The following is a 16348-nucleotide window of genomic DNA, read 5'->3' on the forward strand; positions in this document are numbered from 1 at the left end:
CTTACCTGATCTGTGTTTTACCAGAAATATGTAGGGTTCGGGAGTCGGTTACGGTCAAAGAAGGATTAGCACCCTTGAACCGCCCTTTCGGTACCAATTAATTTGTCGGTTGTCTTTAATTGTGAAAATAAATCGAAATTTAAAAATTAATTTTGAATTGTCTACCTTTGATCGATTGAAATTGCTACTGAAAAAGTCAAAAAGATGTTAGGTGATAAAATAAAAGAAATATCAAATAGAAATTAAAAAATATATAATTTAACCGTTAAAATAAAAAGGATTAAATTAAATATGATATACATATGGATTAATCCTTTAATAATGCATATAGTGACACCTTCCACATGATGCTTGCGCCAGGTCTCTCCACGTGTATTCAAGAATGCATGGAAAGATTAGAAAGGCAAATAGAAAGTGATGGAAAGATAAGCGGGAAAAGAAAATATAGTGGAGAGATTTTGAGTTGTAGTGGTGAGCCAAATCACGAAGTTAATGCATTCGAATGGAATCTGAAATAAGTCGAACTTCAAATAGATTATTCTCTCCCTTCCCAACTTCAGCTTTGTTTCCGAACATTTATCATCACTGTGACCATAAAAGAGTATGCATAGAAGCTATATACAAGATGAACAAGATGCTTCATGTCCTGAATATGTATAGCAAGACTCAGAAACAGCGGCAAATGTTAACATACCAAAATGCATATGGAAGCAAACCTAGGGTTTACAACACATCTCAAAGCTATTTCCACTGTACTAAAGCAATATATAATTATCAAGATAAAACTGCTTTAAACAATCCCCAATTATGATTAAAAACCAGACAATAAATGCGAAAGAGCAGCAGTCTGAAACATTTATCTATAGATTTAAGCAAGCAACACAAACTTCCAAAAGAAATCTGAAACTCTAAGTCACGTGCTAATTTAAATCCATATTATAAAACTTAACTCGGGATAAGCATGCATGACCATATTAATCCATTAAGAACAACAAAACGAACCATAAAACTTCCTCCACGGTAACTCTTTTCGAATCTTGCCCTAGCACCTCTTCCACCGAACTTCCTCTGCTCGCGCCTCCTGGGATCAGCCACTAGCCAAGTCCTATCGTACCTGACCAAAATATCCTTAATCTCCTTCTTGCTCTGCTCATCGACGTACTTCTGGTAAAAAGCCACGAGTGCTTTAGCGATGCTTTGGCGGATAGCGTAAATCTGAGAAGTGTGACCTCCGCCCTTGACTCTGATCCTTATGTCGACGCCAGCGAAACGGTGACGGCCGAGGAGAAGGATTGGCTCAACGGCCTTGAAGCGAAGGATATCCGGCTCAACAAGCTCGATGGGACAACCATTGATCTGATCAACCACGGCCTCTCTTGCAGTACGTTACAGCCAAAATTTTCACCATGAGTTTCCTTTAATCCTTCCTTTTCTCAATAATCAGATCTCCTTCGTGGAGAAGTAATGCAAGATAGCTAAGACCCCCTTCACGTGGCCCCCTATGTTTTTTTCCTTTGCGTAGGTCCCCTTTTTATTATTATATCCAACCAATTATATAACCCAGCAGCCACTAAAAATAGGAAGTGTCCATCTCTCCCTCACCCCCACAAAAGACGTGAGGTGAGTGCACAACCGACTCCCCACGAATAGGAACAGTTGAGATACGTGGGGTTGGGGTTGGAGTTGAATGGGTTAAGTGCTGCTGGGTTTAATTTGTTGGGTTGTTGAATTGTGTCGGCCTGCATAAATATAATAATATTAATTAATTAATAATAATTAATAATAATTAAAAATAATAATATAATAATAATAAATAAAATATTTTCGTAAATTCGAACAAAAATAAATGTCTATATCAATAACATGATGATTCATTGATAATCAATTAATTTAGCACAATGATACATTAAATTTTTTAAATAAAATTAAGGATGTAAATTATAATATTACAAATAGATACACTAAATTAAAAAAAATTATCCTCATAATAAATTTATATAATACTTAATTTAATCTATGAATAAATCCCGTACTGCGATCATATAATATAATTTGATAATTTCATGTTTCCTGTTTAATAAATAAAAGTTTGATGATACTATTAATAAAGTTGGATCCTTTTTAGAAAAACTGTCTATAGTCTTACCCGTTTGACGCTCTGAGTCCTTGAAGAAAAGGATAAAGCTTTTTCTACCCAAAACAGTTTTCAGTTGTCTCCATGGCAGCCATTTTTTCCATCTGTCTACCAACAAGACTTTTATTCATTTAGCTCTGTTTCTTTTATTTTCAAAAAAGAAAAGATGGAAATTCCAGCTGGTGTGGATTCCCCTTTGTCCTTTTCATTTGATCTCTGAATTTAGGCTTTGGGATTTTGTAAAAACAACGAAGGATTTGCTTTATCATATTCGGGGAACAAACACAAGAGAAAGCTTCATTTTTAGCTACAAAACTTTTCTTCTTGTTCTTGTTTTACTTTTGTTCAAATTGGGTTTCATGTTACATGTTTTTTTTTTTTACATTTTCTTGTTACAAAATCTGGGTCGTGCTTCTTTTTTTCTTCTCAAGTTCAACATTGGGCTGATTTGATGATTTTCTTTGAGTTTTAGTGCAAACCTATGAAGAATTTTTACTGGTTTAAGCAAATCTCAAACAATGTTAAGTCGGAGAGGAGACTTTCACTTGGAGAATACAGAAGAGCGGTGTCTTGGTCCAAGTATTTGGTTTCCTCTGGTGCTGAGATAAAAGGAGAAGGGGAAGAAGAATGGAGTGCCGACATGTCACAGTTGCTTATCGGCAACAAGTTCGCTTCAATTAGACACAGTAGGATTTACAGAGGGATATATAAGCAAAGGAACGTGGCAATCAAAATCATCAGCCAGCCTGAGGAGGATGAGAATTTAGCCAACTTTCTTGAGAAGCAGTTCATATCTGAGATGGCTTTACTTTTTCATCTGAGGCATCCCAATATCATCACTGTAAGTTCTATCTAATATCTTTGGTGCCCTTTTACCTGCATTATATTTTTTTGCGGGAAGGGATGACATGGCATATAGTAATGTTTGAATCATGCATTTTTCTTTGGTGTGGATTTGGGGGAATGTGATGTTTTTGGCATAAAGAAACATGGTGATCTAGTTTCTGCCTTTTTGCTTTTGTGATTTTATTGTGACCACATTTCATAAATTGTATCATATTCAAGCAAGTGTTTAGTGAAAAAGATTGCTGAAAATGAATGGATCATGACATATCTGGTAGGAAAGCAACTTTTTTTTGGAATGGGAATGAGCTGGGGGAATCAAACTGCTCTACCCTGAAAAGGGAAGAATGTGCTTACTTCCCTTTATAAGATTCCTACTTAAAAAGGTCTTTATCCTTTGAAATGAGTCAATTAACAACATCAATACTTAACTATACTGCCAAAGTAGCCTCACTTCTGATCGAATTTCTGACCATTTTCTTTTCACTCTACCATTTGACCTCTTTTATTCTGTTTCGGGAATTGGGGGAATGGGATGAACGCTGTTTAGCTCTTCAGATGGCATTAATCGAGCAGTATTTATCATACCTATCCGAGACGTGTGGCATTTAATTCACTTACTGTTGCAATGTGGACTTCTTCAACTTGCCCGTGTTACTAGCCTTGATAATTTGATAAATAACTTCTTTTCTTCTACAAAAGTCTGGCATCATAACTTGATATTGCCATAAGGTAGCATAAATTAGTTCCTATTGATGAGATGATCCTAATGGGAAAGAATAGACTGTGCCTATAGGTGTCACATTATTATCTTATATTGATTGTTTAGAAACTGACAAAACATTTCTCAAGATATTGTGCCCACTTTGAACTTCTCTGAAGGTGAGATGCTTTGATTGTTTGGATTGGGAATTTGTCCCATTCATTGTTTGGTAGAGTTGAAAAAACGTGAGGAAAGAAAATGAAATTTTGATAAAATGCATAATTTTGAACTCTTTACCCTTTTCCATTCTCCTCTTCCATCTCTCCACCTTTTCACTCAACTAAACACACCCAAAGAGTTATTTATTAGTTTGTTTGCTAATGCTTCCTCAGGGAATTTTGGGATGCAATATGTTGTATTTATGAAAGCAGATGAAAAAAATTAAATTCTTTAACATCCTCGCACAACAAACAAGAGATTCTCTCCATTCCTTATTCCCCTTGGTGATCATGAAATATTCAAAACCAAAAAAGAATGAAAAGAAAGTTTGAATCACTTAAACCTGCAGACCTTGTGCCTCTTACCACCTATCAGCATGCGATCAATCATCTGCATAAGTCACAGTATAATAAGCTGAACTTTTTCTGCACGACGAGCAACTGCTAGTCTCAAATATTTTAAAGCTTGGGGCTCCATTCTCTTATTTGTTCACTAATTATTTTTACTTGACCCTCCAATCAGTTTGTTGCAGCAAGAAGCCTCCTGTTTACTGTATAATCACCAAGTATCTTGCGGGTGGATCATTAAGAAAGTACCTGCATCAGCAAGAGCCATATTCAGTCCCACATGATTTAGTTCTAAAATTAGCTCTTGATATTGCACGTGGGATGCAGTATCTTCATTCACAAGGAATACTTCACAGGGATCTCAAATCAGAAAATTTACTCCTTGGAGAAGATATGTGTGTGAAGGTGGCAGATTTTGGCATTTCGTGCTTAGAATCTCAGTGTGGTAGCGCAAAGGGATTCACAGGTACTTATCGGTGGATGGCGCCTGAAATGATTAAAGAGAAACATCATACAAAGAAAGTTGATGTTTACAGTTTTGGCATTGTCCTCTGGGAGCTTTTAACAGCTCTAACACCATTTGACAACATGACTCCGGAACAAGCTGCATTTGCAGTCTGCCAAAAGGTAAAGACTTTACTCATTCTTGGTATGAGTCTTGAATGCTATCAAGATTCTTTACCTTTGGTGCATGGAAGCCTTTTCTTTATTCCTCTCTCGCTCCGCTCTCCCTTGTACTATTCCATAATTAAGGTCATGGGTTAGTTCTTATTTGCCGGTTATGTAGGAAATTGAAATTGGAAGCTGGATTGTGAATAGTGATGATCCAATATAATTTATATTGAGGAGTTATCAAACTCATAAGTGATTAGTTTTACACTCATGAGATTCCACTGATCTCCCTATCCTTCTCTCTTAATGGAAGTGCTAATGTGCTAAATGCTAATAGTACACTGAACTAATGCTCCATTTGAATTGATTTGATTTGATGAAGTTCTTCACTTTAGAAACTTTTATATTGAGGAGTTGTCTAATTCATATACAAGTGATCAGCTTTACACATATGAGATTCCATCGATCTCCCTTCCCTTTTTCTCATATTGTAAGTGCTAATGTGCTAATATTATGCTGAACTTATGCTCCACATGAATTGCTTTGATTTGATTAAGTTCTCTACTTCTGAATTAAATTCTTTAAAACTAGTCATGATCCAATTTAATTTATATTGAGGAGTTATCCAACTCATATTAAGTGATTAGTTCTGTACATATGAGATTCCACTGATGTCCAAGCCTTTCTCTCATAATGGAAGTGCTAATGTTATGCTGAAGTATTACTCCATGTGAATTGATTTGATTTGATGATGCTCTCTACTTCAAAAACTTTTGTAGCTTTTAATCTAGATGATATCATAACAGAGTTGAAGTGGTTTTTTCTTTTAAGCTTAGATGATATCAATTAAAGCCATATCGAAAACTTAACGTTGTATAACTAGGCATGGCATGATGCTGAGGCAATAGAAATGAAATATTAGATGCTAAAGTCTTAAAGTTGGATGAAGTGATAAATATAAGTAGGCCCATAACCGATTTAAGTTTACAAAGAAATCATGCAACTTGATAGAGGATATGATCTAAAAGAATGTGGAACAGGTTTGTAGGAAAGTGTCCCCCTTTTTATTAATTGTTTCGGGGTGATATATGTGAAACATGTAAACACTTATTCTATATTATGAATGATTTGATCATTATTGATCTATAGACCTATAATTAGGTGATGATAATAATTGTGAAAGGATATTTTTTTATAAGAATTTGTGAAAGGATATGGAGACATTGATGCAGCATCTAAGATCAAATTTTCAGTTGGCATTGAAGTGTGATAACAATAGGCAAATAGAACTTTATCCCGATTGCTCACGTACTCTTGAGTGTGGACTGGTAAGCGGAATTCATTATCATTATTTTCATCACAATTCAACAAACGAAGGGGAAAAAATTATGTTGCAAGTTGCAATCATGGGTTTTTTTTAAATCAGTTCCTTTTCTTTTGAGCATAACTTCTAATCCCCCAATAACCAGCAATTTCATCTTATCTATTCTACCACTTGGATAGTGGGCATGCTGCCCGGTGTCAACAGTGAGGGTGTGTTCTGTGCTCTTTTGTTGGTAAAGACAGGAGAATGCTAATAACAGCCTTTCTAAGTTGCTGAACCTCGACTGTAAATGTGCTTGGGTTTAACAAATGGCTTATTGGGTGGATATATTGTGCTTGGTTTAATGTGCTAATTTGTTCTGGACTTCATGCAATGTATGGATACGAATGTCGACTTTGCAAGTATCTTTTATCCGTGTTATAAAGGTCTTTGTATATCTTTTCCGATTCGTTGTTATAGTAGCACCCTATTATAATTTCTCATTGCTCAGATTGCTCTTTCGCCTCCGCTCTTTTTGACCCTACAATGTTTTGTGAACCATGATTTTCACCGCATCGGTTTAGTTTGCTTTCAGAACTTGAATAAATACCGAAACTTTAAGCATCGGCATAAGAGTTGGTTGAGTAGCTGCATAACTTGTTTTGTTATTCATCTCGAGTTCATATTACATTACTTAATTTGTAACTTAACATGTATAGTGAGTCTGAACGTTATCATTCCCGAATTTCCTGAGGTTCATGAGCAGGTTTGTTGGACGAATGGTGTTCTTTTCTCTTGATGTTAGAGTAAAATGATTGATTTTGATCTTATAATTTGTGGGATTTATGCAGAATGCAAGACCGCCGCTACCCTCCTCGTTGCTCCCTGCGTTTAGCCATCTCATCAACCGATGCTGGTCAAGCAATCCCGAGAAGAGACCACCGTTCAATGAGATAGTTTTGATTTTGGAAAGTTACGATGAGTCTCTCGAAGAGGATCCGGAATTTTTTAAAACTCATAAACCTTCTTCAGGTCCTAGATGCCTACCAAAATGTATTGACGTTGCCTTTTGAACCTAAGACGTATGTGTGTGATGCTAATGCTAAGTGTACCATAATTTTTACTTTGATTGGTAATTGTAAGCTTGTCTGGGCTATTTTCCTTCCATCTTTTATGTGCTTTTGCCAACCTAGAAAACATTATATATAAAAACATGTTATGTTAGTACGATGGCGTATATACATCTTGCAGATAATGCATATACATATTGTAGATGTTGGAATTTAAATTTTCTAGAGAAAACAAGACTTCCTTCTATTGTTAAGGTCGTTTGATGAGTTTGTATACCGACAATACTTAAAAAAAATTGTTGAACCAAACATGATAAAATCTTAAATTCTCATGGGTAAATCAGATTATCCACACCTATTATCTTAAGCAGCACATGCTTAAATGATACAGTAATAAATTATGAATTTTTTCCTTTCTCTTTTCTTTCATAACAATTGACATTCTCACTATCAATGATATATCCACAAATATTTTGATTTTCACTCAATTTTCTACAATTAAAGTTAATTATTGCTATTCAAGCATTTACTTTACTGATCGATGCATAGTTTTTTTTTGTTAAGTGCATGATCGATTGCTTTCTTCTTCTTCTTTCAAATAAAAAGAAGAATTAAATCCAGGTGAGTGGTAGTTGCAAGTTGAAAGGTGTCTATTTAATAATTTAATGGTTGACTATGATATACATGTTTTTTCATTACTTTACGAGCACATACATTAGTTTAAATACCAAATGTGTATTTATCCTAAAATTAAATCAAAAGTTCAAAACACAACCGGACAAATTGAAGCCTTTTGTCCATCCCAAGTAGTACTCATGTAACTGGATCATGCATTGTTTCACAAGGAAAGTTCATTGAAATTTCTCCACCGACATACATTAGATAAATTCTCTCCCTAGGACAAAGGGCCGCAAATTTTGCTTAATCTCTTAAAAAGTACACATTTCGAAATAATTCCGAGAAAGTATCAAACCTGCTCTTTGAAGTTGGTGTCAGTGTCTTACTTTCTGACATGGAAAGTAACAGATACAAGTTCACTTCACCAAAGTAGGGTTTGAAGTGAGTAAAGTTGAAGAGGAGTACGAGGAGGAGGAAGATTGTGACAGTTTGTCCATATGAAAAAGTCTCAACATTCTCTCCACCAAAAACCAAACAAAGAAAAGTCAAAACAGGGTTTTGCATTTGTCTGAAAACTGAAAAGTCCATGGACCATTATAAACTTCCCACGTGGTAGACACAAAAACGGGTCGGCGGTTGCAGGCCAGAAAGCCGACTGCCTTAATGCCAATACCAATGCCATTTTATCATATAATAAAATCAGACATCCTAATCCTGATACCAATTTAAATTACCCCCACATTTTTTTTTGTAGTCTTTACACCTTCATTTCCTTTTTTTCCCTTTTACCTTTCTCTGGATCTCCCTTACTCCCTCCCTTCTTCAAAGCAGGTAACTTTATTTCTCTTTCTATGTGAAACCCAGAAAAGATATCATCTTGTTTGTTGGTTTATTCTTCTTTCATGGCTGTTTCATTGGGTTATTCTTATTATTATCTATCAGGTCAAAGTGCAGGTATTTTATTGAGAATTTTGTGATATTAAATGTTTCCTGTTTATTTATGTTGATTTCGTATGATTATGTTTTCTGTATTGGTTGATGGGTTAATGAATATCTGGGTGGATTTGATTCTTGAAGATCTGATTGGTGAGTTAATGAATATATGCTTTTTAATGATGAGCTAAAAAGGGTTTATCTTTTGGGTGTTGTTGGTTGCTATCAGATTGGATTATTCTGTGAAATTTTTATGATTCCTGTTGCTAGGATCTGGCGTTTGATGGGATTGGTTTGTGTTTGAAACCATTTTGTGGAGAGAAAAGATTAGGAAGGACTGTTGTGGGTTTTGGCACATAATGATGCCAGGTCTTCCCACGGATGAAATTAAAGAAGAGACTGTGATGAAGGAAATAGAAGGGAATTCGATTTTGAACAAGTCCACGGCACGGAGTCTGCAAAGCCCTCGTGGCGCCGATTACCTTGGCAATGGGATGATTCAGGTTGAGACCTCCATTGAGGAGCTTTATGAGAATGTATGTGATATGCAGAGTTCTGATCAGTCATATTCTAGGCAGAGCTCTGGGTCATATGGTGAAGAGTCCAGGATCGATTTGGAATTGCGTCATCTTGTTGGAGGAGAGATCAGGAAAATTGAGATAATGCAAAAGGGGGAGGAGGAGGTGCATAAACCAGAAGATGATGCTCATAGTAGTTCATCTTCTAAGAAGGGAAGTGTATCGAGTGGTAAGAAGTTGGGGCGGTTGGACAAGTCCCGATCCACGGGTCTAAGGTCCATTTCTTCAGGTGATAAAGTGTCTCGGTCACAAGTGAACTCCGAAGCATCTATAAAACCCAATGTTAAGTGGAAAACTCCACCCGAAAAACCTCCCATAGATAAGGGGAAAGTAAAGACCCTAAAGAAAACAAGCACAGGAGTCTTGCCTGCGAAGAAAGGGAAAGTTTCAAAGCTACAAAATGGATCTGAGGATGCTTCTAAGGCAGGGTTAGCTAATCCTGATCTCGGACCGTTTCTACTCAAACAGCTAGGGATTTGGTGTCTTCAGGAGACAATCTGCAGAAAGCTCTTGAATTAGCTTTCCGAGCAGCAAAATCGTTTGAACTTTGTGGCAATGGAAAACCCAGTTTAGAACAGGTCATGTGTTTACATGTCACTGCAGCAATAAATTGTAGCCTAGGCCAATACAATGAGGCAATTCCTCTTCTCGAGCAATCGATTGAGATTCCTGTGATTGAGGAAGGCCAAGAACATGCCCTGGCTAAGTTTGCTGGTTATATGCAGTTGGGTGACACTTATGCTATGCTAGGACAGCTCGAGAACTCGCTAACTTGTTACAGAACTGGTTTAGAAGTCCAGAAGCAAGTTCTTGGAGAAACAGATCCTAGAGTTGGAGAGACCTGCCGGTATTTGGCTGAAGCTCATATGCAGGCATTGCAATTTGACGAAGCACAGAGGCTATGTCAAATGGCTCTCGACATTCACAGAGAGAACAGTAGAACGGCTTCTCTCGAAGAGGCAGAAGATAGGAGGCTCATGGGTCTCATATGCGAAACAAAGGGAGATCATGAAGCTGCTTTGGAACATCTTGTTTTAGCCCGTATGGCCATGGTAGCAAATGGCCAGGAGGAAGATGTGGCTTCTGTTGATTGCAGCATTGGAGATGCGTATTTATTTTGTCTCGATATGATGAGGCTGTTTTTACCTATCAGAAAGCACTTACAGCTGTGAAGACAACTAAAGGAGAGAATCATCCGGTAGTTGGGTCAGTCTTTGTTCGGTTGGCCGATTTGTATTACAGGACAGGGAAATTAAGGGAATCGACATCTTACTGTGAGAATGCCCTTCGAATTTATGAAAAGCCCATGCCAGGATTCCCCCGGAGGAGATTGCAAGCGGCCTCATTGATGTTTCTGCCATCTATGAATCAATGAATGACCTTGATCAGGCAATCAAGTTGTTGCAGAAGGCCTTAAAAATACAACGATGTCCCTGGTCAGCAAAGCACAATAGCTGGAATCGAAGCCCAGATGGGAGTAATGTACTACATGCTGGGCAATTATTCAGAATCTTACAACTCCTTAAAAAGCGCCATCGCGAAACTACATGTATGTAGAGACAGGAAATCTTCCTTCTTTGGAATCGCTTTCAATCAAATGGGGCTGGCCTGCGTGCAGCGCTATGCTATAACGAGGCTGTTGAGTTGTTCGAAGAAGCCAAAAGCATTCTGGAGCAAGAGTGTGGACCATACCACCCTGATACACTCAGCGTATATAGTAATCTCGCAGGCGCTTACGATGCAATTGGCAGGTATGCAGCCGTCAAGATGCAGAAAGAGAGATATGCTTGTTCCATTTTATCCATGAATGTAGAACACATTCAACTTCTTTCTGATGCTCATTGCATTCTGTGACATACGATGCTAACGCAGGTTGGATGATGCGATAAAAATACTGGAGTACGTCATTCAGACGAGAGAGGAAAAACTGGGGACTGCGAATTCTGAGGTATGCGACGAGAAGAAAAGGTTGGCCGAACTATTGGAGGAAGCAGGAAGAGGCGAGAGTAGAAAAGGCAGATCATTAGAAACCCTTCTCGATGCCAACCCTCATCTGAATTCAAAAGCTGAAAGATTCATGGTATGAATACGATAAGCAAGAATTCATGTGATATATATAAGATGATGTATTATAGGCTCCATTAAAGTGAAGAAGATATGAAAGAGAGAACAGAAAGTTCTTGGGGATAGATTCTAATACTGATAAGAATGGGTGGTCAGTTGGGTTGAGGGTGAAAAAAAGTGAATTATTTATTGTAATTTTTATTTTGATTAAAGGTTGCTTTCAAATTACTTTGAGATCATTACTGGTGAAGTAAAGATTGTTTGCCGTTGAAATCGGATTTGATTAATAAAGCCAATTCTTGCTTTCATTAGGACTTACCCTGCTATTTATTTACTTTTTCTGTAGTAAGTCTACTGCGGGATAAATAATTTAAACATTACCAAAAAAAAACATTGGAATTCTTCTAAAATATATTTAATTTGGATTCTCACAAATCTAAAACATTTACAATATATTAAACCACAAACAAACAAAAAAAAACATTTGCGTTACATGAGAGACCTGCACAGATACATTGAAAAGGGAAAATTATTCTTTTTACTTTCAATAATTAAATTCTAAATAAATAAGTAAAAAAAAATGCCAAAAATACTAAGCATTTTCGGATTAATAGGCTCGATTCGGGGCTTTTGGGTTAGAATTTGGTAAAACGGATCGTAAAATCAGACTCAGGACGTCGAAAAAAATCTAGATAGAGGTTTTTTAAAAAAAAAGTCAACGTCGGTCAACGGGCTGTTAACGGTCAGCGATCAATGGTTGACTGGTTCGGTTTGGGTCGGATCGGATCATGTCGGACAAGAGTCGAGTCTGATCGGCCCATTATCAAGCAGCCCAGTAGGTGGTGGAATTTCCCCATGCGTAAGGACAACGCGAGGGGTGCATGCAGAGGCTTCGGAAGTCAAAACAATTATAGAAAAATTCCTACTTGTATTTTGAGGGGTTTTGAGAGACTTACCAAGCTTGGTTCACAGCGGTGAATGGCGAAGAGATTGATTTTGAAACGTCGGAGACTTGACCTTTTTCACCCCTCATACGTCGGCGGTAACGGAGATAAGATGGACATCAGTGGACTCAGGACGACGCAAGGAAGACGATGGTGCAGAAGGTGTCAAAAACGAAGCAACGGTCGGTAATGAAATGCCGATTGAAGTTTCTTGCTAAAAAAAAGCATGAAGAGAGAGATAATGAGTTTCCAATTGAGGAAACTTTCTAGATTTGGGGTTATATTTTCCCTAAAAAATGGTAAAATTACACTATAGGTCATTCAGTTTTTTATACTTTCTGAATTTGGATCCTAATTTATTCAAAATTTAACTATACCCCCAAATTTAGTTAAAATTTCAATTTAGTCCTCAAAAGAATTTAAAAAAAAAAATTCAGGCCCTAAGTTGAGGTGTAACAACTCTCCCCTTAAAAGAAATTTCATATTCAAAATTTACCTTATGGAAATAGATGCAAAAACTGAGCCTCCATCGACTTCAATGTCTCCCAAGTAGCTTCTGAGGGGCCACGATTACTCTATTGAACTTTGACCATCAGAATCTGCCTATTCTGAAGAACTCTCTAATCCCGATCTAAAATCTGAACAAGCTCCTCCTCATAAGACAAATTAGGTCTCAACTCTACTTCATCCATATGAATGATGTGACCTGGATTTGGACGATATCGCCTCAATATGGATACATGAAAAACATCATGAATGTGAATGAGCTGGGGATGCAACTCAAGCTGATAAGCAACATGTCTGAATTTCTTCAAAATACGATACAACCTAATAAATATCGACAATTTACCCTTACGTCCAAATTTCAACACTTTCTTCCATAGAGATACCTTCAGAAAGACCTGATCCCCACCCTCAAACTCGATATCATTCTGTCGTTGATCTGCATAAGATTTATGCCTATCAAACGCCTCTCTCAGGCGATCACGAATCAATCGCTCCAACTTTCACTCGGGAATCTTAATAGACTGTAACAGTCCCGACAGATGTTGGTGCTCTGCCTTAACCTACTGATAAGTTAGACACCTCGACGCAAAATATGAAATATCCTTCTTCATGCCACTCTAAAAGTATCGCTCCTTGATATTCTTGTACATTTTGTCCCCACCAGGATGCATGGAATAAGGAATACTATGAGCCTCATGAAGAATAACTCGTCTTAACTCATCATCTTTAGGGACGTAGTAACTGCCATGAAAGCACATAATACCATCCTGATCAAAAGTATACTTTGAACTCGTTCCCTGCTCAACCTGCCCAATCATGGGGAAAAAGGAGCTATCTAGGAACTACTTGGCCATAATCTCTTTGGCCAAAATGGGTTTAACCTGTAACTCTGCTAACATGCAACCATCATCAAACAAACTCAAACTGGCAAACAAGGCTCTCAGGACGGATATCGTTTTACTCCTTAAGGCGTCGGCCACCATTAGCATTCCTTGGATGATACTATATCTCACAATCATAGTCCTTTAGAAACTCCAACCAGTGACGCTGCCTCAAATTCAACTCTTTATGAGTAAATAGATACTTCAGACTCTTATGATTGGTATATATATAACACTTTTCTCCGTAGAGATAGTGTCTCCCAGATCTTTAAAGAAAAAACCACGGTAGCTAACTCCAGATCATGAGTGGGATAGTTGCGCTCATGCGGCTTTAACTGACGTGATGCATAAGCGATAGCATTCCCATCTTGCATCAAAACACATCCTAACCCAGAGTGAGAAAAATCACTATATACAGAAAAATCATTCCTAGACTCAAACTGAATCAACACTGGGGCTTGAGTCAAAATAGTCTTCAGTTTCTAAAAGATAGCTTGTTGGTCCTCAGACTCGACAAATGGAACATCTTTCCTAAACAGTTTTGTTAGAGGAGATGCAATAATAGAGAACCCCTCAATGAAATGACGATAATAACAAGCTAAGCCCAAGAAACTACAGATTTCTAAGACGTTGTTGGGTTGCTTCCATTTTATAACAGCCTCCACTTTACTCGGATCCACCTGTATACCCTCAACAAAAATGATATGCCCAAGAAAAGTCACTTCGCTGAGCCAGAACTCACACTTTCTCAACTTGGCATATAACTTGTTTTCCTTCAGAGTCTATAGAACAATCCTTAAATGCTCATCATGTTCTGCTTCAGTTCGAGAATACATCAGTATGTCGTCGATGAACACAACTACAAATTAATCCAAGTAAGGTCGAAACACCCGATTCATCAGATCCATGAAAGCATCAGGGGCATTAGTTAACCCGAATGGCATCACTAAAAACTCGTAATGCCCATATCGAGTACAGAAAGCATTTTTGGGACATCAGAATCCTTTACCTTGAGTTGGTAATAACCATACCTTAAATCTATCTTTGAAAATATAGAAACCCCTCGAAACTGGTCAAACAGATCATCGATCCTAGGTAGAGGATATTTGTTTTTAACCGTAAGATTGTTCAGTTTCCTGTAATCAATACAGAGTCTCAATATCCCATCTTTCTCTTGACAAAGAGAACTGAGGCTCCCCACTGTGAAATATTGGGTCGAATGAATCCCCTATCCAACAACTATTGGAGTTAGACTTTTAGTTCCTTAAGCTCCTTTGGAGCCATACGATAAGGAGCCATCGAAATCGGGCTGGAACCGAAATAAATTTTAATCTCAAACTAAACTTCTCTAACTAGTGGCAATCCAGAAAACTCTTCAGAAAAAATATCAGGAAATTCCTTAACAATCCAGATACCTTCAATGTCAGATCGAGAACTCCTAGTATATAAAATATAAGCAATAAATGCCTCAGAACCCTTCCTTATCATCCTTTCAGCTACCAAAGCAGACACAATATTTGTTATGAATCTACGATGTTCCCCGATCATTACAATCTTCCGATTATCCAGAGTCTTCATAACAGCTCTCTTGGTCTCACAATCGAGATTATCTCAATGCTTTCTCAACCAATCCATTCAAGTCAAACTCCTCCAAAGGTAACTCCATCAGGTCATTCAGAAAGATCTCCCCATGAGTCTCTATAGGACACCCTTTAAAAATACAATCTAACTCTATAAACTGACTTATGAGACTTTGAACTGTCACTGAACTCTTAGTATTCTCAACCGAGATAATAAGACCCTCAGAAATAGAATGCGACATATATGATGGTAGAACCATTATCAAATAATGCGAAGTAAGGAACTGGATGAATAATAACAGTACATAATCACATCGGGCTCATCATGGTCATGTTGACATCTAGTAGAAACCAACGCATATTGTCTAGCCTCAGATTTGGTTGGACCCCTACATTGAGAAGATTAACCTCTACTAGCCGATCTTGATACTCTTTCTTGACTACAACCCCTTACTGGAGTCTAAATTGTACTCTGAGTACGAGTAGGAGTACGATCTGGTGTCTGAACTATAAGAACTGAATCTGGATAATCCCTTATGAGATAGTCACCAGAACCACATCTAAAATAGGTACCAAACTTTTTCATACATTCACCAAAATGACATCTCCCACAGAGCTCACATGATGACAAAAGCTACGATCCAGAAGAACCACCTTGAATAGAATGCGTCATAACTGACAAACTTGACGCTACATGCTTGGTACTCGTACCACCTCTCTGAAAAGACTTACCCCTTCCTTTCTTGTTGGGGCATACAGAAGAGTTAATAGAACTAGAAGGCCTCTTGAATCAGTATCGATCTCGGTCTCTATCTCTCCCGCGCTCCATACCTACTCGCTCTATCTCCTCAGTGGTCTTGGTTATCTCAACCAAAGCATCAAAGTTTCTCTCTTGGTGGGTAGAAACTCGACTCCTGATCTCATACATGAGTCCATTCTCGAATCTTAAACACTGATCCAATTCAATGTCAACAAGTCCAGTAGCATAACAGATCAGTCTGATAAACTTAAT

At 37.6% G+C, this 16348-nt stretch overlaps 1 protein-coding gene and 2 pseudogenes across 1 annotated transcript; 2 read left to right on the plus strand and 1 right to left on the minus strand.

Annotated features, from left to right (window-relative positions):
* Window positions 1–923: 923 nt before the first annotated feature.
* Window positions 924–1501, minus strand: LOC120178856 (annotated as a pseudogene).
* A 653-nt stretch (window positions 1502–2154) lies between these two features.
* LOC120178857 (serine/threonine/tyrosine-protein kinase HT1-like) lies at window positions 2155–7235 on the plus strand. Its single transcript, XM_039184631.1, has 3 exons — window positions 2155–2979; window positions 4422–4873; window positions 7013–7235. Exons 1-3 carry the CDS (start codon window positions 2616–2618, stop codon window positions 7232–7234), a joined length of 1038 nt encoding a protein of 345 aa, XP_039040562.1. The 5' UTR covers window positions 2155–2615; the 3' UTR covers window position 7235.
* A 1359-nt stretch (window positions 7236–8594) lies between these two features.
* On the plus strand, window positions 8595–11658 carry LOC120178929 (annotated as a pseudogene).
* Window positions 11659–16348: the final 4690 nt, after the last annotated feature.

This window comes from Hibiscus syriacus, unplaced genomic scaffold, assembly GCF_006381635.1.
Source record: "Hibiscus syriacus cultivar Baekdansim isolate YM2019G1 unplaced genomic scaffold, ASM638163v2 tig00112383_pilon, whole genome shotgun sequence".
Taxonomy (NCBI): domain Eukaryota; kingdom Viridiplantae; phylum Streptophyta; class Magnoliopsida; order Malvales; family Malvaceae; genus Hibiscus; species Hibiscus syriacus.

Coding starts and splice junctions, on each gene's coding strand:
- LOC120178857 (XM_039184631.1), top strand. CDS start 2,616: ATGAAGAATTTTTACTGGTTTAAGCAAATCTCAAACAATGTTAAGTCG. Junction 2,980..4,421: donor TCCCAATATCATCACTGTAA/GTTCTATCTAAT, acceptor CCCTCCAATCAG/TTTGTTGCAGCAAGAAGCCT. Junction 4,874..7,012: donor CATTTGCAGTCTGCCAAAAG/GTAAAGACTTTA, acceptor GGATTTATGCAG/AATGCAAGACCGCCGCTACC.